Consider the following 23,963-nt stretch of genomic DNA (forward strand, 5'->3'; position numbering starts at 1 on the left):
CATGCCAACCCATTAGCGACCCATGGTCATGTGACACGTGTGCCGATGGGTGGGATTAGTGACGCGCTTCTTGCGCGAGCATGTTACATGCTGCTGTCATCAAGAGATTGACAGCGGCATTTAACATGTTAACAGCCACGAGTGGATCGCGATTCCACCCACGGCTGTTAGGGGCACATGTCAGTTTTTCAAATAAGCAAAAATTAAGCCTTCACATAGCCGTAGATCACGAAAAATGGAGACGCTATGGGTCTCGGAAAAACTTTTTTTTCACCACTTAAATTAAAAAATAACTTATACATGTTTGGTATCTATGAACTCGCAATGACCTGGAGAATCATAATGGTCGGTCAGTTTTAGCATTTAGTGAACATGGTAAAAAAAAATTGTGGAATTGCATTTTTTTTGCAATTTCACTGCACTTAGAATTTTATCCCGTTTTCCGATACACTATATGGTAAAGCCAATGGTGGTGTTCAAAAGTACAACTCGTCCCACAAAATACAAGCCCTACCTTGCCCATATTGATGGAAAAATAAAAAAGTTATGGCTCTGGGAAGAAGGGGAGCAAAAATGAAAGCTGAAAAATGGAAAATCTCAAATTGGTGAAGGGGTTAAAAGAGGCATTTGATAATGTTACTGTTATAAATGGGGTTGCTCAAGAGCCAGGGGCCTGCACAAGGTTTCCCATCTTTGAGGTAAATGAGGACTTGCTATATCGGGTTACTAAACTGCGGGGGAAGGTATTAGAGCAACTGTTAGTACACGAGCCCTATAGTACACGTGTTAAGGCTGAGTCACACATAACGATATCGTTAACGATATCGTTGCAACGTCACGCTTTTGGTGACGTAGCAATGATCCCGCTAACGATCTCGTTATGTGTGACAGCGACCAACGATCAGGCCCCTGCTGGGAGATCGTTGGTCGATGGGAATGATCAGGACCTTTTTTTGGTCGCTGATCACCCGCTGTCATCGCTGGATCGGCGTGTGTGACGCCGATCCAGCGATGTGTTCACTTGTAACCAGGGTAAATATCGGGTTACTAAGCGCAGGGCCGCGCTTAGTAACCCGATATTTACCCTGGTTACCATTGTAAAAGTTAAAACAAAAACAGTACATACTCACATTCTGATGTCTGTCACGTCCCCCGGTGTCCACAGGGTTAAAACTGCTTTCGGCAGGAGCGCTGCTTATATGCACGCGCTGCTGCCGAGAGCTTCCCTGCACTGAATGTCTCAGCGCCGGCCGTAAAGCAGAGCACAGCGGTGACGTCACCACTGTTACTGCCGGCGCTGAGACATTCAGTGCAGGGAAGCTCTCGGCAGCAGCGCGTGCATTACCAGCGCTCCTGCCGAAAGCAGTTTTAACCCTGTGGACGCCGGGGGACGTGACAGACACCAGAATGTGAGTATGTAGTGTTTTTTTTTTTTTTTACTTTTACAATGGTAACCAGGGTAAATATCGGGTTACTAAGCGCGGCCCTGCACTTAGTAACCCGATGTTTACCCTGGTTACCCGGGTGCTGCAGGGGGACTTCGGCATCGATGAAGACAGTTTCAACGATGCCGAAGTTGTTCCCCTGATCGTTGGTCGCTGGAGAGAGCTGTCTGTGTGACAGCTCCCCAGCGACCACACAACGACTTACCAACGATCACGGCCAGGTCGTATCGCTGGTCGTGATCGTTGGTAAGTCGCTTAGTGTAACGGTACCTTTAGACCTGGCCCAATCTCATGTTTTGGGTGGGCATCTGGGCACAGACAAAACCCAAGAGCGGGTCTTTAGAGGTTCAGCTGGCCTGGATGTCACAGAGAGATTTTTGCCTGTTATTGGTCCTGTCCCACCTGCCAGCTAACTCCTCCAGGCTCTCGCTTCCATAGTCCCCTAGTGCCATTACCCATAATAGAGGTGCCATTTGACCGAATTGCTTTGGATCTTGTCAGACCCCTTGTTAAGTCCTCCAGAGGGCACCAGTATATCCTGGAGGTCATGGAATATGCAACACGGTACCTGGAGGAGGTACCACTGAAAAACTCCACCAGGAGTATAGCCTGAGAGCTAGTCCATATTTTTTCCCGAACGGGCTTGTCAAGAGATCCTGATGCACCAAGAAACTCCTTTCATGTCCAGATTGATGAGGGAGGTGTGTAAGGCTCTCCAGATTACACAACTCAGGATGTCTGTGTACCATCCGCAGATGGACAGCCTGGTGGAGCGGTTCTACTCTACAAGACCTTGAAGTCCATATTCAAGAAGGATGGCCGAGACTGGGATTGCATACTCCCATGGTTGCGATTTTCTATTAGGGAAGTTCCCTAGGCCCCTATGGGGTTTTCACCATTCAAGCTGTTGTATGTCCAGCACTCTCGAGGACTTCAGCGGAACCGTGATCAGAGTTGCCGTGATGTATGCAGGTCATCGAGCATGAAATCTTGACTAAACCGCATGTGTGGGTAAACCTAAAGCCGTATTGAATTCCTAAAGCTTGCCGCAAGGTGATTTCGAAGGAGGTGAGGAGACTGTTGAGCCTCGGCATCATTGAGGAGTCAGAGCGGCTAGTCCAGCCCAATTGTCCTTATTCCAAAGCCCAATGGAGAATTTTGCTTTTGTAATGATTATAGAAAGCTGAATGAGGGGTCCAAGTTCAATGCGTATCTGATGCCCCAGGTCGATGAGCTCAGTGAGAGGCTAGAGTAAGCCAGATACATCACCACCCTTGACATAACGAAAGGGTACTGGCAAATTCTCGTGTCCCAAAGTCCCAAGGAGAAGACTGCCTTCTAACTACACCTGACGGTTGCATCCAATACACCAGAATGCCATTTGGACTGCAGAGAGCCCCAGTTACCTTCCAGAGGGCCATGGACTGGATCCTAGCCCCTCACAAGAAGTATGTCGCAGTTTTCCTGGACATTACTGTGATCTTCAGCCCAGATTGGAGAAGACATCTGCAGAAGATCCAGTCGGCACTGGATGCACTGAGGAAGGCAGGGTTTACCATAAACCCAAAAAAGTGTGCCTTGGGGATGGGGGAGGCCTAATAATTGGACTATATCGTCCGGATGGGCGAATTGAAGCCACAAGTGAACAAAGCAGAGATGATCCAAAATTGTCTCTCGAAGAGACAGGTTAGGGCATTTCTGGGAATTGTGGGATACAATCTGCGGTTTATCCTGAATTTCGCCATGATAGCTGCACAGCTGACTGACCTTCTTAAAGGCACAAAGACATTGATGGCCATGTGGTCTTATGAAGCGGAGACTGCGTTCCAAAAGTGGAAGCTCGCCACTTTTATAAGTGTATATAAGTGTATAAACAGCCGGTCTTGGTCGCACCTGACTTAAGTAAGGAGTTTGTGGTCCAGACAGATACCTCAGAGATCGGGACGAGAGCTGTGTTGTCCCAGGAGATAATTGATGAGGAACATCCAATTGTATATCTAAGTAGGAAACTCTCCTCTTGTGAAAAGAAAGCTTGGCCATCTGTCAAGGGACAACATGGGAAAGACCATGCAGATATCACCTCTTGCCACCATTTGTTAAAGATTGTGTTGCTAAGGCCATGTGCACACGTTCAGTATTTTTCACGTTTTTTCGCTATAAAAACGCGAAAAAAACGCTTACATATGCCTCCCATTATTTTCAGTGTTTTCTGCATTTCTTGTGCAAATGTTGCATTTTTTTCCGCGAAAAAATCGCATCGCGGAAAAAAAAAGCAACATGTTCATTAAATTTGCGGAATTGCGGGCATTCCGCACACCTAGGAATGCATTGATCTGCTTACTTTCCGCATGTGGCTATGCCCACCATGCGGGAAGTAAGCAGATCATGTGCGGTTGGTACCCAGGGTGGAGGAGAGGAGACTCTCCTCCACGGACTGGACACCATATAATTGGTAAAAAAAAAGAATTAAAATAAGAAATAGTGATATACTCACCTTCGATGGCCCCCGGAGTCTTCCCGCCTCTCAGTGGTGCATGCTGCCGCTTCCGTTCCTATAGCTGGTGTGTGTGAAGGACCTGCGATGACGTCGCGGTCACATGACCACGATGACGTCACGTGACCGCGACGTCATCGAAGTTCCTACACACACACACCATCTATAGGAACGGAAGCCGCTGAGGAGATCGGCTGTCTGCAGGTGAGTATAACCATTTTTTAAATTTTTTTTATTATTTTTAAACATTCTATCTTTTACTATTGATGCTGCATAGGCTGCATCTATAGTAAAAAGTTGGTCACACTTGTCAAACACTATGTTTGACAAGTGTGACCAACCTGTCAATCAGTTTTCCAAGCGATGCTACAGATCGCTTGGAAAACTTTAGCATTCTGCAAGCTAATTACGCTTGCAAAATGCTAAAAAAAACGGGAAAAAAACGCAAAAAAAAAAAATGCGGATTTCTTGCAGAAAATTTCCGGTTTTCTTCAGAAAATTTCTGCAAGAAATCCTGACGTGTGCACATACCCTAAACCACCCAGGCTGTTATCTTTTTGTGTCGAACAGCTCTCTCTGCCCCCTATTGTCTGGACAATTACGCAATTGATCGACGATTAACAGAGCAGGGTCAGCTATTTCTGCTAAAGGTACCTTCACACTAAGCGACTTTGCAGCGAGAACGATGACGATCCGTGACGTTGCAGCGTCCTGGATAGCGATCTCGTTGTGTTTGACACGCAGCAGCGATCTGGATCCCGCTGTGATATCGTTGGTCGGAGCTAGAAGGCCAGAACTTTATTTCGTCGCTGATCACCCGCTGTCATCGCTGGATCGGTGTGTGTGACACCGATCCAGCGATGTGTTCACTTGTAACCAGGGTAAATATCGGGTTACTAAGCGCAGGGCCGCGCTTAGTAACCCGATATTTACCCTGGTTACCATTGTAAAAGTAAAAAAAAAACACTACATACTCACCTTCTGATGTCTGTCACGTCCCCTGCCGGCGGCTAACCTGCACTGAATGTGTCAGCGCCAGCCCTGCGCTTAGTAACCCGATGTTTACCCTGGTTACCTGGGTGCTGCAGGGGGACTTCGGCATCGTTGAAGACAGTTTCAACGATGCCGAAGTCGTTCCCCTGATCGTTGGTCGCTGGAGAGAGCTGTCTGTGTGACAGCTCCCCAGCGACCACACAACGACTTACCAACGATCGCATCGCTGGTCGTGATAGTTGATAAGTCGTTTAGTGTAACGGTACCTTTAGGCTGGTTATTGGGAAGCTAACAGTGAGCGTTTGGTATTTACACCTTCAATTCCAAAGCATGAAATATATTGTCATTTTTATACAGGCTTGCTGGATGTCTGGTTCTGGTAGAGTATGGCTTTGGGTGTGGTTTACACAGCGAAAGTAACAGAATTATTAAATGTTCTATTTAATCCAAAACAATAGGCAATGTTTGTAAAAATATACAAAAGATTTTGCAAACGGGACAAAACAATACAGCATATCAAATAAACAGGATTAAAAAAGAAACTTACTACGCTTCTTGTCACAGAGATGACTCCGCTTCCTGGATGGAAGCAATCCTATTGAAAACGTCTGGTTAATGGGATCAAGCCTGAACTGATATGTATCTTCTTTAGCATTGAACATAGATCATAATTCTTCCTGACCTTTTAACAGCACCTGAATTAAACCCACACATTCCCCTTGCTTACTTCACATTGACCGGGTTGTAGGATGTTCTCAGTCATTCAGTATATTATGAAATTCACAACATGAACAATACCTTCACTCCAGACGATCACAGAAGTTCGAGATCGCCATCAAATTTTTTTTATCAGGATTTTTCCTTTCCATAGATAGTAAACATGACATGGCTAATGTCAGTTATCTGGCCACTATTGATTTGGGGCTTATAGACAGGTGTTACATTTTCATATTTTTGCACATTGTCTCATAACTGTATGTGCCATTAATATCAGATCTATACAAACCCCAAACCCCATCTCAGGACTCCAGAGCCAGGCTGGCTACCAAAAATGTTTTGATTAAACGCAGCTCATCCAGGAAGAACAATTGTTCATCCTGGATGGCACAATAGGTATCCTGTCATAATTACCTGTTTAATCTATAAATCTCAGTCTCCCTCACAATAGACATGCCCTTTGGCTCTGCAGGTGTCTTCTGCTTCAAAAAAAGTTTGTAGCTGGAGCTTCCTGCATTTTAATTCAGACTCTCACTACACTATATATTATTTACCCACTTCCCTGTGTCCATTGTGCAATGCTGCTTTCAAGAGACTTAGGGTACTGTCACACTGTGCAGTTTTGATCGCTGCAACGGCACGATCCGTGACGTCGCAGCGTCGTATGATTATCGCTCCAGCGTCGTAGACTGCGGTCACACGTTGCAATCACGGCGCTGGAGCGATGCCGAAGTCCCCGGGTAACCAGGGTAAACATCGGGTTACTAAGCGCAGGGCCGCGCTTAGTAACCCGATGTTTACCCTGGTTACCAGCGTAAACGTAAAAAAAACCAAACAGTACATACTTACATTCCGGTGTCTGTCCCCCGGCGTTCTGCTTCTCTCCACTGTGTAAGCACCATAGCCGGAAAGCAGAGCGGTGACGTCACCGCTGTGCTCGCTTTCCGGCCGGCAGGCGCTCACAGTGCAGAGAAGCTGAGACGCCGGAGGACAGACACCGGAATGTATGTACTGTTTGTTTTTTTTACGTTTACGCTGGTAACCAGGGTAAACATCGGGTTACTAAGCGCGGCCCTGCGCTTAGTTACCCGATGTTTACCCTGGTTACAAGCGAACACATCGCTGGATCGCTGTCACACACAACGATCCAGCGATGTCAGCGGGTGATCAAGCGACGAAAGAAAGTTCCAAACGATCTGCTACGACGTACGATTCTCAGCAGGGTCCCTGATCGCTGCTGCGTGTCAGACACTGCGATATCGTAACGATATCGCTAGAACGTCACGAATCGTACCGTCGTAGTGATCAAAATTGCACTGTGTGACGGTACCCTTAGGGATCTTAATCCTTTCTGTAACACCATCAAATGGGCAATTGACACTCTGATGTACCACCTGCTAGGCTGAAAGTTCAGGCTAGTGTCAGACAATGCGCCCCTGAGATAGATGAGAGAAAGAAAGGGGAAGAATGCCCAGGTGACTAGGTGGTTTCTAGTGCTCCATAACTTCAGCTGCCATGTGGAGTATAGGCCTGTGAAACTACACAGTAGTTCAGATGCTGTGTCTAGAGTTCCTTGTTTCATAAGAAGAATATAGACTTATCGTATATCATAGCCAAACACTGTTGCATTTTTGAGATCTCTGTAATGGGCCGAAATCCTTCCAGGGTCTCAATCGTTCTAGCACCCCAGGGTGGAGAATACGGTAGAATGGCTAGTAGGTGCCAGGTAGCAAAGCCGTGTTTGGTCTCCAAGCATAATGGTGGCCTGGCCGGATCCGATGAGGTCAGAACTGCAGCCCTATGACTTTCTGTTGGTAAGTTATGATCTTACATAGGTTTTGGGAGATGTAGCTACAAACCTCCAGGGGAGGGGGATAGGGACCCTCCTGGGGCCGGAAATGTGTGACCCACCAAGGGGATAAAGGCTTGTGGAAGTCTCTATACTCTCTCTGTAATGCTTGCTGTTCACTTTGAAAGTGGGGACCAAGTAGAGTAACGTTGTCATGGGTTTACCGAGACAGAGAGGAGCCAGAAGAATTTAGCATCTGATTTCTCCTACTCCTGCAATGTTTAGAAGCAGTTCACCATCGTATCAAACAGTGCAGTTGTTCACTATTATCCACTCCCATCTCCTATATAATCTGGGCCATGGCTAACACTTATTACCAGAGCTAGCTTATACTGCATGCTTAGGAGATAATGGCTGTTGGTTGTTTAAGAAGGCATTTGACAGATTTATCTGAGACTATTGCTAGGCTTTGGGTGTGTGCTTATTCCTCTCCTTCTCCTTTGTGTGAGTACATTTGTATGATTGGTATTTTCCATTATCCCTGTTTGTATTGCCTGGTTAATCTGGTTAGTGTATTATGGTACACTACTACTCCCCTCTTCCGCGGGTTAAGGAAGGGTACAGATTGAGGCCGGATTCAGGTTCTAAGGCAACCTGTGTGACCCCAGCTTCTTCACCTTCAGAAGTAATCCTAGGAACCGGGCAAGCTAGGGCGCCTCTAGCATTAGGGACAGGAAGGGAGTCCCTGGTCCTGGAATACCCGACAACAGAGTCGTGACAAACATGCTGTGAAGGAACTTGGAGCCAGCTGGCAGCCCATGCTTATATCATTCATTTCCATATCTGACCATTGTATATGTGTAACCATCGTGTATATAGTGTATTGTGTAGTGTGTCCTTAAGGCGATTTAAATATATAATTTAACCTCGGGCTGCTCTTTTATGTCGATCCACATGTCCGTAGTCTCGACTTAACTTTCCATGCTACAGTGGCTGGTTTCTAGCCCGATATAATCCCATTAACAGACCAGGCTTACATCTAACGAGAAACTGTTAGCAGTGGTACTGGGCTGGCAGCGCTCTGTTTCACTTGGTCTGGGGGAGGGGTTACATGGTACCAGTAGGAATTCTAATAAACACCAACTAAGAACATTTATCTTGTGGTAAATAACCACCTCTCAACTGAAATCAGTCTGTGTCTTTATGATGAAAAACACCATGTCCTGACGCGTTCCCCCCTCCTAGATGAAATCAGGGGTTCATCAGGGTATTGAGAGTGAGGGCTCGCCATGTCAGCTCTATAATGAACATTGAAACTGCTTATTTTTCTGTGTTTTGAAGTGTCTCGATTAGTGATGAGCGAGTGTGCTCGTTACTCGAGATTTCTGAGCATGCTCGGGTGTTCTCCAAGTGTCTTGGGCGTGCTAATAGGTTATATTTGAGTCCCTGCAGCTGCATGATTTGCGGCTGTTTAGGCAACCTGAGCATATTCAGGGATTGCCTGTTTGTTAGGGAATCCCCACATGTATTCGGGCTGTCTAGCAGCCGCAAATCATGCAGCTGCGGTGACAAAAACATAATCTACGAGCGCGCCCAAGATACTCGGAGAACACCCGAGCATGCTCGGAAATCTCGAGTAATGAGCACCCTCGCTCATTACTAGTCTCGATCTATCATTGTGTTATACATATTGTCTGCATATATTTTGGCTGGTAACACTTAAATTTTCTTTTGACTCTATTTTCATGGTGACAGTGGCATGTAACTGTGGTTAGAAGTATATGAGGAAATGTGATTTGTACACATATAATGTACCTATGAATTCCACTACTTTTATGTCTAAACCTACTTTTGTCTACAGACATACCGTATGTGCCCACCTTTAACCAGTATGCGGAATTAATAGCTGTCCAGGAGGTACATTCTCCTGTAAATCCAACTTACTAGTGAGCACTTTATTACAAACTGTTTGTTTTAACACTCACTGAATAAACAGGTTAATTGTTAGGTTCTCTAAAGGTACCTTCACACTGAACGATATCGCTAGCGATCTGTGACGTTGCAGCGTCCTGGCTAGCGATATCGTTGAGTTTGACACGCAGCAGCGATCAGGATCCTGCTGTGCCATCCTTGGTCGGAGCAGAAAGTCCAGAACTTTATTTCGTCGCTGGACTCCCGCAGACATCGCTGAATCGGCGTGTGTGACGCCGATTCAGCGATGTCTTCACTGGTAACCAGGGTAAACATCGGGTTACTAAGCGCAGGGCCGCGCTTAGTAACCCGATGTTTACCCTGGTTACCAGTGCCAATGTAAAAAAAAGCAAACACTACATACTTACATTCTGGTGTCTGTCCCCCGGCGCTGTGCTTTCCTGCACTGTCAGCGCCGGCCAGCCGTAAAGCAGATTACAGCGGTGACGTCACCGCTGTGCTTTCCGGCCGGCGCTCACAGTCAGTGCAGGAAAGCACAGCGCCGGGGGACAGACACCGGAATGTAAGTATGTAGTGTTTGCTTTTTTTTACATTGGCACTGGTAACCAGGGTAAACATCGGGTTACTAAGCGCGGCCCTGCGCTTAGTAACCCGATGTTTACCCTGGTTACCCGGGGACCGGCATCGTTGGTCGCTGGAGAGCTGTCTGTGTGACAGCTCTCCAGCGACGCTGCAGCGATCTAGATCGTTGTCTAGATCGCTGCAGCGTCGCTAAATGTGACGGTACCTTAACCTATAAGCACTTTATGGGGTTGGTGTTGGCTTGGTGAGGGATTCCCTTCAGGGTCAGACAGGCTAATTAGTCGACGTGGAGCAGGGGCGCCAATTCATCTCCCCATAGGGTGCCAACCTCCACTGCCAGGTAGGAAAATGTAGTATTAAGGTACCTTCACACTAAACGACTTTGCAACGAGAACGACGACGATCCGTGACGTTGCAGCGTCCTGGATAGCGATATCGTTGTGTTTGACACGCAGCAGCGATCTGGATCCCGCTGTGATATCGCTGGTCTTTGCTGAAAGTCCAGAACTTTATTTGGTCGTCAGATCGGCGTGTATCGTCGTGTTTGACAGCAAAAGCTACGATGCCAGCAATGTTTTACAATGGTAACCAGGGTAAATATCGGGTTACTAAGCGCAGGGCCGCGCTTAGTAACCCGATATTTACCCTGGTTACCAGGGGACTTCGCATAGTTGGTCGCTGGAGAGCTGTCTGTGTGACAGCTCTCCAGCGACCACACAGCGACGCTGCAGCGATCGGCATCGTTGTCGATATCGCTGCAGCATCGCTTAATGTGACGGTACCTTTAGTTCTACCTCCCTAGTATATATCCTTTTGTACTTGATACAATATTGGACCTGGCTTAAGATTATTATGCACTCCTAAATAGCCTGTCTGATCCTCTCACCGAATTGTTAATGCTTTTTAGATATTTGGACCTTAGAGGAATATTTGATTAATATTTTTTTTAGGTCTGATTTATTTTTGTTTGACTTCTCTGAAATACCCCAGCGTTTGAGAGAAAAACGTACCTAGCTGCAATCATGTGTCCAGGATCAGATTCCAACTTCCTGTGGTTACGGCAGCGTGAACCTAGTGACAGGACCCTTTCAGAGTCTGGCACATTGTTAGGGGCCCATTCTCCAGAGCCCGATATCTACAGACTGGAATCCCTTTGGTATAATTGTAGAGCTTTTGGTGAGCGACGGCTGGTCCTGCTGGTAAACCCTGTCCGCTGGTTAGAAAATTGCCGAGATTTACAACCATCATTAACCAGATTTCTCTCCAGTCCAGTGGGATCCCTGCCATCCTGTTGTACTTTTTTCTCCAGTGTAAGATTTGTGTTTGCTGTATTTGAATATAAACGTTAATTTACATTTATAGACTGAAAGTGAGTAGTGCTCCCGTAGTTCTCACAGCTGAAGGTTTGTAACATGCAGTCGTGGTGTAATATGCGCTTATCTTTGAAGAGAATTACATGAAACTGATCATTGATTGCAAAGTCCCATCCCGAGATTAATGATGAATTGGACACAGTCGCAGATTTTTATTCTCCAGTGACGCAGCAGTTTCTGCAGAGGAGCCGACTCTCCTGTCAGGTCGTGTTTACACTTTGTGGATCTGCTGCTCAGGCTTCCACTGTCGTCTCTGACATGGGCAGATGACATTTACTAACTTTATGTATTTTGAGGATTTTACTTTAAAATCTAAAATTTATTTGTCACCAGCAGGTTGTTGGTTCTGTAGGGAAGCTAAAGGTTTCAGCTCTTCCCCGAGGTGTGGCTAGGGTTTTGGTTCAGGGCCCCGGTCGAAACTTCTGAGTGGGCCCCTATCCAGGTAACCCTGATTACAACTGGATGACGCACCCTAATAGTGGATGTAGGAGAACCTCAGCAGATGACTGCGCTGTTACTGAAAATAATATATATATATATATATATATATATATATATATATATATAGCATCGTGATTACTCGCTAATCCCGCCCCCTGCACAGTAGCTCCGCCCCCACCACATTACCACACACAATCCCGCCCCCACCACATTACCACACACAATCCCGCCCCCACCACATTACCACACACAATCCCGCCCCCCACCACTTTACCACACACAATCCCGCCCCCCCACCACTTTACCACACACAATCCCGCCCCCCACCACATTACCACACACAATCCTGCCCCCCACCACATTACCACACACAATCCCGCCCCCCACCACATTACCACACACAATCCCGCCCCCACCACATTACCACACACAATCCGCACCACATCACCACACACAATACCGCCCCCCCCACCAAATCACCACACATAATCCCGCCCGCCCACCACATCACTACACATAATCCCGCCCCCCACCACATCACCACACACAATCCCGCCCCCCCACATTACCACACGAGGCTCCATCCCCCACATTACCACACGAGGCTCCGCCCCCCACATTACCACACGAGGCTCCGTCCCCACACATTACCACACGAGGCTCCGTCCCCACACATTACCACACGAGGCTCCGTCCACACACATTACCACACGAGGCTCCGTTCCCCCACATTACCACACGAGGCTCCGTTCCCCCACATTACCACACGAGGCTCCGTTCCCCCACATTACCACAAGAGGCTCCGTTCCCCACACATTACCACACGAGGCTCCGTCCCCCCACATTACCACACGAAGCTCCGTCCCCACACATTACCACACAAGGCTCCGTCCCCGCACATTACCACACGAGGCTCCTGAGCATGCCGAGCGTTAGCTGGCTGGAAACAGCTAGTCTCTATATAAAGACCAACATGGATGCATGCATTACAGCCATATGATCAGTGGTAGATACCAGTCCCTCAGAATATATAAGAGATTACAGCACAGTTATAGATGGTGACTTACGGAGGACGTTCTTTCTGCTGTAATTGTTCACGTTTCCCATCTCTTCCATCTGGCCCAAACGGACATGACAACTTCTTCCAGCCACGACTGATCTGCAGAGATTACAATAAAGACACATTTCACTTCTCATATTTTTAGCACTGTCCCCAAACTCCTCATCCTGCTGATACCCCAATACTGAGCCGCTGCTGCCTTATGTGTCCCTATTAGTGAACCTACTGAGGTATATTAATGCCAGGTGCAAGTGCTCTAGAATACAGTGCCCACATTTTGTCCCCTAGAAAGTAATAATGCCCTCTGTGTGCCCCTTTGGCAGTCACAGTAACCTGAGTTCCCCTATAACTATAAGTGCCCACTTTACATTTTGATAATGTCCCGAGTCTCCCACCTGTACAGCTCCCCTATACACAGTATGATGCTCTCGTATACTCAGTATAATCCCCCTCACTGTATATATACTGACCTCTTAGTTTCCCCCAAACTGTTTGATGGCTCCAACACTTATGATGCCCCCCTCACTGTAATCTCCACACTGTATGATGGCCCCCTAGACAGCCTCCATATAGTGTAATGCACCTCCCGTAGTCCTCAATATAGTATAATGCACTTCTCATAGGCCTCCATATAGTATAATGCACTCCCCATAGGCAGACTCTATATACAGGGTGGTCCATGTATATGGATACACCTAAATAAAATGGGAATGGTTGGTGATATCAACTTCCTGTTTGTGGCACATTAGTGTATGGGAGGGGGAAAACTTTTCAAGATGGGTGGTGACCATGGCAGCCATTTTGAAGTCGGCCATTTTGGTTCCAACTTTATTTTTTCCATTGGGAAGAGGATCATCAATCTTATTGAGAATTTCACAAGAAATACAATGGTGCGCTTTGTTTTAACGTAACTTTATTCTTTCATGAGTTATTTACAAGTTTCTTTTTGTTTTCAGGCATTGACATGTCGCAGAGGTTAACACATGAGGAGCAGATGTGTTGATGTCTGGTGAGCACAGTACCCGGGTCATTGCAGCAGATTTCAATGCAAGACACTCTACGCAAGAAAACTGTCACCATTCCCATGTTATTTAGGTGTATCCATATAAATGGTCCACCCAAAAAAATTGCCTTATCACTGAACATAATGTTCCGTGTAAACTGAGGGTCCTGTTCCAATTTTTGTTTTGCCCATTCTGCAAATTCATTGTGCCGATCTGGGTCATCCTTGTTGAGATGCTGCAGCAGCTGGATATTGTAAGGGTGCCATTTGTGAGTACCTAATATCCGCTGAAGGGATGTTCGACTGATGCCAGATCAGCACACTGAATTTGCAGAATGGGAAAAACAAAAATTTGAACAGGACCCTCAGTTTACACAGAACATTATGTTCAGTGATAAGGCAAACTTTTTTGGATTGGCCATTTATATGGATACACCTAAATAACATGATACAGGAAAGATATATACCTTGGTACCATGTTAGCGAGTAGATAGAAAAATATTTAGAATTGAGAGTTCTCAGTGGTTGATACCTTTTAATGGCTAACTGAAAAGATGGTAACAAATTGCAAGCTTTCGAGATTACACAGGTCTCTTCATCAGGCAAAGACTAAAAGAAATTCTGAAGAATCACATATTTATGCACAACACCGCACAGAAAAAACAAAAAAACATGGATGAGACAGGTGACATGAAGCAGAATTACCATGAGTGATAAACAGTTATGTCCTTAAATATTGGACCAGTTCTTAGATAAGGAATGTTTTATTGTCCTCTGATTGGGGTCTGGTTCTGTTGTGATGACCCCTCATAGTCTGAGGGGCAAGTTCCTTAGTTGATGTAAAAAGACATAAATCCATGCGACACATTCATTCCTGCATTCAGACTGTCAAAGGTCGTCATCAGTTTATATTCCCAGACTCTTCTGTCTTTCTTAGATTTGAAGCTACCTTTTAACACAAGTAATTTCATGTCCATAATGTTATGATTTGGGAGACAAAAATGTATTGCCACAAGTAGATCCATTCTTTTTTCTCTTATTGTGTGGCGGCTTGAATTCATTCTTGTTCTAAGCTTTTGCCCTGTCTCCCCCACATACAGACCCCCAGTTGGACACTTGGTACAAATGATTAGGTACACCACATTAGAAGTGTCGCAGCTGAAAGTACCTGGTATCTTGTAGTCCTGATGTGAATTGGGGATTTTTATCTTGTCCGTGGTCATTATAAATGGACAGGTTTTACATTTTTTCTGATTGCAGGGAAAGGTACCTGCAGCTGTTGGAGAGGACAGGGAGCTCTTGACAATGATACTTCTTAGATTTGGGGGCTGCCTAAAACACAGTAGTAGGGGGTCTGGAAAAATGGATTGTGATCGGGCATCTTTTTGTAGTAAAGGTTGTAATTTCTGTGCAGCTCCCCTTAGCACCTCCAGATTTGGATTGTAGGTGACTAATAGAGGTACCCGGTTGTTTACTTCTTTAGCTTTGTAATGTAGCAGGTGATTCCTTGATATTATGGTGGCTCTTGTAATCTGGTTTTCAATTATTCTTGGATGGTAGCCCTGATTCAAAAAGGTCTTTCTGAGGCGACCAAGGTGTTAATCCCTATCCATGGGGTTGGAACATATACGATTGTATCTGATGGCTTGGCTGCAGACAATGGAGTTTTTTATGTGTTTTGGATGGAAACTGTCCCATTTAAGGTATGTTGGACGGTCAATTGGCTTCTGATACAGGGATGTCTCTATTTTATTGTTCTGCAGCTTAATGATGGTGTCCAAAAAGTTAATTTCAGTACAGGAGTAGTTGAGTGTTAAGTTGATGGTGGGATGAAATTGATTAAACTGTTCATGGAACGTCTTTAGCTGTGGCTCAGACTCCGTCCAGATTATTAAAATGTCATCAATGTAGCGGTACGACGCCAGAGGCCTGATGGGACATGAGGACAAAAAGTCACTTTCAAGCTTGGCCATGAAAAGATGTGCATACTGTGGGGCCATTTTACTTACCATTGCTGTGCCAGTCTGCTGTAGAAAGATATTCTTGTCAAATTCAAAGTAATTGTGCGTGAGGATGAATTTTATAAGTTTCACCACAGAATTTGCATCAGTCCCTTTTTTTTCAGGAAGAATTTGCAGGCATTTAATCCATCCTGGTGTGAGATATTGGAGTACAAAGATTCCACATCCATGGTGGCCAGGATGGTTCCTTCTGGTAGAGGACCTATTGCTGATAGTTTGTTCAGTAGGTCAGTTGTGTCCTGAATGAAGCTGGGTGTATCCTTTACCAGTGGTTTAAGAATACCTTCTACCCATCCAGATACCTGCTCAGTACCTGCTCAGATACCTGCTTAAACCACTGGTAAAGGATACACCCAGCTTCATTCAGGACACAGCTGACCTATTGAATAAACTATCAGCAATAGGTCCTCTACCAGAAGGAACCATCCTGGCCACCATGGATGTGGAATCTTTGTACTCCAATATCCCACACCAAGATGGATTAAATGCCTGCAAATTCTTCCTGGAAAACACAGGGACTGATGCAAATTCTGTGGTGAAACTTATAAAATTCATCCTCACCCACAATTACTTTGAATTTGACAAGAAGATCTATCTACAGGAGACTGGCACAGCAATGGAAAGTAAAATGGCCCCACAGTATGCAAATCTTTTCATGGCCAAGCTTGAAAGTGACTTTTTGTCCTCATGTCCCATCAGGCCTCTGGCGTCGTACCGCTACATTGATGACATTTTAATAATCTGGACGGAGTCTGAGCCACAGCTAAAGACGTTCCATGAACAGTTTAATCAATTTCATCCCACCATCAACTTAACACTCAACTACTCCTGTACTGAAATTAACTTTTTGGACACCATCATTAAGCTGCAGAACAATAAAATAGAGACATCCCTGTATCAGAAGCCAATTGACCGTCCAACATACCTTAAATGGGACAGTTTCCATCCAAAACACATAAAAAACTCCATTGTCTACAGCCAAGCCATCAGATACAATGGTATGTGTTCCAACCCCATGGATAGGGATGAACACCTTGGTCGCCTCAGAAAGACCTTTTTGAATCAGGGCTACCATCCAAGAATAATTGAAAACCAGATTACAAGAGCCACCATAATATCAAGGAATCACCTGCTACATTACAAAGCTAAAGAAGAAAACAACCGGGTACCTCTAGTAGTCACCTACAATCCAAATCTGGAGGTGCTAAGGGGAGCTGCACAGAAATTACAACCTTTACTACAAAAAGATGCCCGATTCCAATCCATTTTTCCAGACCCCCCACTACGGTGTTTTAGGCAGCCCCCAAATCTAAGAAGTATCATTGTCAAGAGCTCCCTGTCCTCTCCAACAGCTGCAGGTACCTTTCCTTGCAATCAGAAAAAATGTAAAACCTGTCCATTTATAATGACCACGGACAAGATAAAGATCCCCAATTCACATCAGCACTACAAGATACCAGGTACTTTCAGCTGCGACACTTCTAATGTGATGTACCTAATTATTTGTACTAAATGTCCAACTGGGGGTCTGTATGTGGGGGAGACAGGGCAAAAGCTTAGAACAAGAATGAATTCTAACCGCCACACAAAAAAGAGAAAAACTAATGGACCCTACCTGTGGCAATACATTTTTGTCTCCTAAATCATAACATTATGGACATGAAATTACTTGTGTTAAAAGGTAGCTTCAAATCTAAGAGAGACTGAAGAGTCTGGGAATATAAACTGATGATGACCTTTGACAGTCTGAATGCAGGAATGAATGTGTCGCATGGATTTATGCCTTTTTACATCAACTAAGGAACTTGGCCCTCAGACTATGAGGGGTCATCACAATAGAACCAGATCCCAATCAGAGGACAATAAAACATTCCTTATCTAAGAACTGGCCCAATATTTATGGACATAACTGTTTATCACTCATGGTAATTCTGCTTCATGTCACCTGTCTCATCCATGTTTTTTTGTTTTTTTTTCTGTGCTATGTTGTGCATAAATATGTGATTCTTCAGAATTTCTTTTAGTCTTTACCCGATGAAGAGACCTGTGTAGTCTCGAAAGCTTGCAATTTGTTACCATCTTTTCAGTTAGCCATTAAAAGGTGTCAACCACTGAGGACTCTCAATTCTAAATATTTCCTAAATAACATGGGAATGGTGACAGTTTTCTTGCGTAGGGTGTCTTGCACTGAAATCTGCTGCAATGACCCGGGTACTGTGTTCACCAGACATCAACACAATTTCTATCCGCTCCTCTCGTGTTAACCTCTGCGACATGTCAATGCCTGTAAACAAAAATAAACTTGTAAATAACTCATGAAAGAATAAAGTTACGTTAAAACCAAGCACACCATTGTATTTCTTGTGAAATTCTCAATAAGTTTGATGTGTCACATGGCCTTCTTCCCATTGGAAAAAATAAAGGTGGATCCAAAATGGCAGACTTTAAAATGGCCACCATGGTCACCACCCATCTTAAAAAGTTGTCCCCCTCCCATATACTAATGTGCCACAAACAGGAAGTTGATATCACCAACCATTCCCATTTTATTTAGGTATATCCATATACATGGCCCACACTGTAGTATAATGCAGCCCCCCATAGACACTGTAATATAATGCACCCCCTCAGGCCTCTATAGTATAATGCAGGCCCCCATAGGCAGACTCTATATACTATAATGCAGCCCCCATAACCAGACTCTATATAGTATAATGCAGCCCCCCCATAGGCAGACTCTATAGTATAATACAGCCCCCATAACCAGATTCTAATATAATGCAGCACCCCCATAGTAACATAGCTATTAAGGTTGAAGGAAGACTTTAAGTCCATCTAGTTCAACCCATAGCCTAACCTAACATGCCCTAACATGTTGATCCAGAGGAAAGCAAAAAAAAAGACATGTGGCAAAGAGTAAGCTCCACATTGCTGAAAAAAATTCCTTCCCGACTCCACATACGGCAATCAGACTAGTTCCCTGGATCAACGCCCTATCAAGGATTCTAGTGTAAATAACCTGTAACATTATACTTTTCAAGAAAGGTATCCAGTCCCCTCTTAAATTTTAGTAATGAATCACTCATTACAACATCATACGGCAGAGAGTTCCATAGTCTCACTGCTATTACAGTAAAGAATCTGCGTCTGTTATTATGCTTAAACCTTCTTTCCTCCAGACGTAGAGGATGCCCCCTTGTCCCTGTCTCAGGTCTATGATTAAAAAGATCATCAGAAAGGTCTTTGTCCCCTCATATATTTATACATTAAAATAAGTTCACCCCTTAGCCTTTGTTTTTCCAGACTAAATAGCCCCAAGTGTAATAACCTATCTTGGTATTGCAGACCCCCCCAGTCCTCTAATAACCTTGGTCGCTCTTCTCTGCACCCGCTCTAGTTCAGCTATGTCTTTCTTATACACCGGAGACCAGAACTGTACACAGTATTCTAAGTATGGTCGCACGAGTGACTTGTATAGAGGTAAAATTATGTTCTCCTCATGAGCATCTATGCCTCTTTTAATGCATCCCATTATTTTATTTGCCTTTGTAACAGCTGCCTGACACTGGCCACTAAATGTGAGTTTGTCGTCCACCCATACACCCAGGTCTTTTTCATTGACGGTTTTGCCCAGTGTTTTACAACGAAGTACATAATTATACATCTTATTTGCTCTACCCAAGTGCATGATCTTACATTTATCCCTATTAAAGCTCATTTGCCATTTATCAGCCCAAGCTTCTAGTTTACATAAATTCTCCTGTAATATAAAATTGTCCTCTTCTGTATTGATTACCCTGCAGAGTTTAGTGTCATCTGCAAATATTGAAATTCTACTCTGTATGCCCTCTACAAGGTCAATAACAAATATGTTAAGAAGAAGAGGGCCCAATACTGACCCCTGTGGTACCCCATAGCTAACCACGTCCGAGTTCGCTCCATTAATAACCACCCTTTGTTTCCTATCCCTGAGCCAGCTCTTAACCCACTTACACATATTTTCCTCTATCGCCATTATTCTCATTTTATGTATCAACCTTTTGTGTGGCACCGTGTCAAAAACTTTTTAAAAGTCCATATGCACTACGTCCACTGCGTTCCCTTGGTCCAGTCCGGAACTTAACCTCTTCATAGAAACTGATCAGATTAGTCTGACAGGAACGGTCCCTAGTAAACCCATGTTGATATTGGGTCATGAGGTTATTCCTCTTCAGATACTCCAGCATAGCATCCCTTAGAATGCCCTCCAGGATTTTACCCACAGTAGAGGTTAAGCTTACTGGGCTATAATTTCCGAGTTCAGTTTTTGTCCCCTTTTTGAATATTGGCACCACATTTGCTATACGCCAGTCCTGTGGTACAGACCCTGTTATTATGGAGTTTATAAAGATTAAAAATAATGGTCTATCAATGACTGTACTTAGTTGCTGCAGTACTCAGGGGTGTATCCCATCCGGGCCCGGAGAATTGTCAATTTTAGTGATTTTTAGACACTGCCGTACTTCCTGCTGGGTTAAGCAGGTGACATTTAATTGGGAATTTTTGTTATCACTAATCATGTTGTCTGCCATGGGATTTTCTTGTTTAAATACTGATGAAAAAAGTCATTTAGCATTTTGGCTTTTTCCTCATCCTCATCCACCATTTCACCCAGACTATTTTTAAGGGGACTAACACTATCACACTTTCATATTTTAGTTTCTTACTATTTATGTAGTTAAAGAATATTTTGGCATAGGCAGATTCTATAGTATACACTGTGTTCCAAATTATTATGCACAAAGAGGTTAGGAGTGATAAGGTTAGAATTATTTTATTTGTCATTTAAACTCATTGATGGTGATGTGTGTCAGGGCTCTTTATATCACTGAAAGCAATTGCAGATACCTGTGCAAATTAGTTTGGCAGGTGTGTCCAAATAAAGGCAAGACTACTTAAGAAGGCGGTTCCACATTATTAAGCAGCCTACATTTTTTGCCAAAATGGGAAAGAAAAAGGATGTGTCAGCTGCTGAGAAGCAACAAATTGTGCAGTATTTAGGTCAAGGCATGACTACAATCAACATTGTCAAGACACTTCATCGTGATCATCGCACAATCAAGAAGTATGTAGCTGATTCCCAGCACACACGTGAGCGTGCTGATAAGGAAAATTTGAGGACTCTTTCCAACAGTCAATTGCGTAAGGTTAAAAGAGCAGCTGCAAAAATGCCTTGTCATAGCAGCAGACAAGTTTTTGAAGCTGCTGGTGCCTCCAACGTCCCCAGAACAACAAGATGCAGGGTCCTTCAGAGGTTTGCAGCTGTGCGTAAGCCATCCTGTCGACCACCTCTATCCACTGCACACAAGCAGAAATGGCTCCAGTGGGCCAAACGATACATGAAGACTGACTTCCAAACTGTTTTGTTCACCGATGAGTGCCGTGCAACGCTCGATGGTCCAGATGGATGGAGTGGAGGATGGCTGGTTGATGGACACCCCATGAAAACACGGCTAAGGCGCCAACAAGAAGGAGGTGCAGTAATGATTTGGGCTGGAATCATGGGGAGAGAGATTGTCGGCCCCTTTATGATCCCTGAAGGGGTAAAGATGAACTCCATAATCTATGTGGAGTTTCTAAAAACACTTCCTGCCATGGTTCAAGAGGAAGAACCGTGCTTTCCGCAGCAAGATCATTTTCATGCATGATAATGCACCGTCTCATGCTGCAAAAAACACATCTGCATCTCTGGCTGCTATGGGCATAAAAGAGGACAAACTTATGGTGTGGCCACCATCTTCCCCTGACCTCAACCCCATTAAGAACCGCTGGAGCATCATCAAAAGGAGTGTCTATGATGGCGGGAGGCAGTTCACATCTAAGCAACAGCTCTCGGAGGTTATTCTGTCCACATGCAAAACAATTGAAGCAGAAACCATCCAAAAACTGACAAATTCAATGGACGAGAGAGTTCAGAAGCTTCTTTCGAACAAGGGGTCCTATGTGCAAATGTAACGTCACCTAGAATAAAGTTTTCACATGAAAACTGTTTCTTTTTCATTTTTTGATAAGGTGATAATGCTTATAACTTCACAGTTGACCATTTTTTTGTTCAAAATAAAAAAAAAAAAGGTTGAAAACTCTGCTGTGCATAATAATTTGGAACATGCATTTTGAGTGTTTATTTTTTTTTAAAAAGATACTGTTTTCATAGGCAGTTTGTTCCAAAACATTGCAATTATATTAGAATAGTAGATGACTGGAAAATAACAATGACTGCAATTCAGATAGGTAATTTAGAGAAAATATGAGGACATATTATTTGCATAATAATTTGGAACACAGTGTAATGCAGCCCCACATAGGCAGACTCTAATATAATGCGGCCCTCCCATAGGCAGACTCTAATGCACTTCCCATAGGCAGACTCTATAGTATAAAGGAGCCCGCCATAGGCAGACTGTAATATAATGCAGCCTCCCATAGGCAGACTGTAATATATTGCAGCCCCTCAGGCCTCTATAGTATAATGCACCCAATACAAAAATAAGTAAATACAATACTCACCTCTCTTCCTCCTCGTTCCTCTGCTGCTCTGAGTGTCCGCTCATCTCCGGACAGTGGGCACCGAGTAATGACATCATCACGACCCGTTGTCAGTGTCTGCGTCAATGACGTCACACGCTGACAGTGGGATGATGGAAGAGAGAGTGTAACGCTCCCTCTCTCATCAATGCGGTCAGCTGTATCAGCATCTAGCCGATACAGTTGAACCTGTGATGACAGGCGGGGGGTCACTGCTGGCACTGGGCCCCCTGGCTGCTCAAGGGCTGCATAGCGGCAGTGAGGCAGAGCAGATAGATCGATTCTCTCTGCCCTGCCGCAGGATGCAACTATCAGCATCATCACTATGAGCAACTCAGCAGACACAAGTGAGAGCCATGGACGAGGGTCTAGGAGGGGTGGCTGCTCTCTCTAAAACGATGATATATACTCTATGTTAGGATTCCACCTGCTATATCTGCGACACAGTTATCCATCATGTGTTTAGCCCATCGATTAGCCGATCATTCTGAGAATTATATGTATCTTACCAGCTGAAAGAATCCCTGGAGCAGTCCATCGAGCAGCTGAGAAGCCAGCGTCTGTCCCGCCTGTCCGGGGTCCGGAGCGCCTCCATGTCCAGCCTGTGTGCCAGTGACCTGGACGCCACCACAGGTCAGTCTGAGATGTCATCGCTGGGGTGAGCGGCCTGCATTTTATATTAATTCTGTGCCTTCTTTGTTTTCAAGTTATTGGAAATCGCCGCCTTAAACCAACCTCTCCTCTCAAAGACTACAATGACCCGGGACTGAACAGACGGCGCCGGTCTCGCTCAGCCAGCGTGCGTTTTGCTGGTGATACTTGTGATCCGGATCAGGTGAGGTCGAGCGCAAGATGTGAGGGGAGATTGCGATTGACGGAGACTGTGGGGAGATGTGTGTGGAGACTGTGGTGAGATGGTTGGAGCCTGTGATAACATGGGTGTAACCTATGATGACATGGGTGAAGACTGATAGTTGGAACCAAGTCTTCTAACTGGTTTTGTGTCCCTGTAGGATGGGTAGAGACTGCAATTGGTGGAGATTAATGGGCGGAGACTGGTGAGATGAGCGGAGAGTGTTCTGGGAATAGACTGTGGTTGGCACAGAGTCTTCTCACTCATCATGTGTCACTGTCTGATAGGCGCAGACTGATAGGCGGAGACTATGGTCTTCACACAGTCTTTTCATCGCGTGTCCCTGTGCGGTGTGTGGAGACTGTGTGCAGTGGGTGGAGACTGTGGACGGCACTGAGTCTTGTCACTTGCTTGGTGTCACTGTGTGATGGGCATATATTTGTAGATTTCTTTTTTTTTTTGCAGCTTCATTCCTTGCACCAGTCTCTACGGGATCTGAGTAGTGACCAGCTGAGACTGAATGATGACCTGGACCGAGAGCTCAACCACAGACACAGGTGCCATCTGCAGACTGAACCATGCGGCCGTGAATGATTAGTGACGTTACAGGATAGAGATACATGACAGGATCATAAAAAGCTCTCCAAATCCAGCAGCCAGACTGACAGCACTGTACCTGGCGCTCCGGTGTTGTAC

General features: G+C 44.9%; 1 protein-coding gene across 16 annotated transcripts in view; it reads left to right on the top strand.

Moving 5' to 3' along the window:
* The window catches only part of CEP128 (centrosomal protein 128), a 261,366-nt gene that overhangs the window by 91,144 nt on the left and 146,259 nt on the right, over positions 1-23,963 (top strand). For all 16 annotated transcript variants that reach the window (XR_013216499.1, XM_077267464.1, XM_077267459.1 and 13 more), the window contains 3 exons: positions 22,927-23,047; positions 23,122-23,249; positions 23,733-23,824. Coding sequence is in view for 15 of the 16 variants with exons in the window: in XM_077267464.1 (XP_077123579.1) it covers positions 22,927-23,047; positions 23,122-23,249; positions 23,733-23,824 (341 nt within the window). In the remaining variant the exon portion in view is untranslated. The remainder of the gene's footprint in view (positions 1-22,926; positions 23,048-23,121; positions 23,250-23,732; positions 23,825-23,963) is intronic.

Source organism: Ranitomeya variabilis, chromosome 1 (assembly GCF_051348905.1).
Source record: "Ranitomeya variabilis isolate aRanVar5 chromosome 1, aRanVar5.hap1, whole genome shotgun sequence".
Taxonomy (NCBI): domain Eukaryota; kingdom Metazoa; phylum Chordata; class Amphibia; order Anura; family Dendrobatidae; genus Ranitomeya; species Ranitomeya variabilis.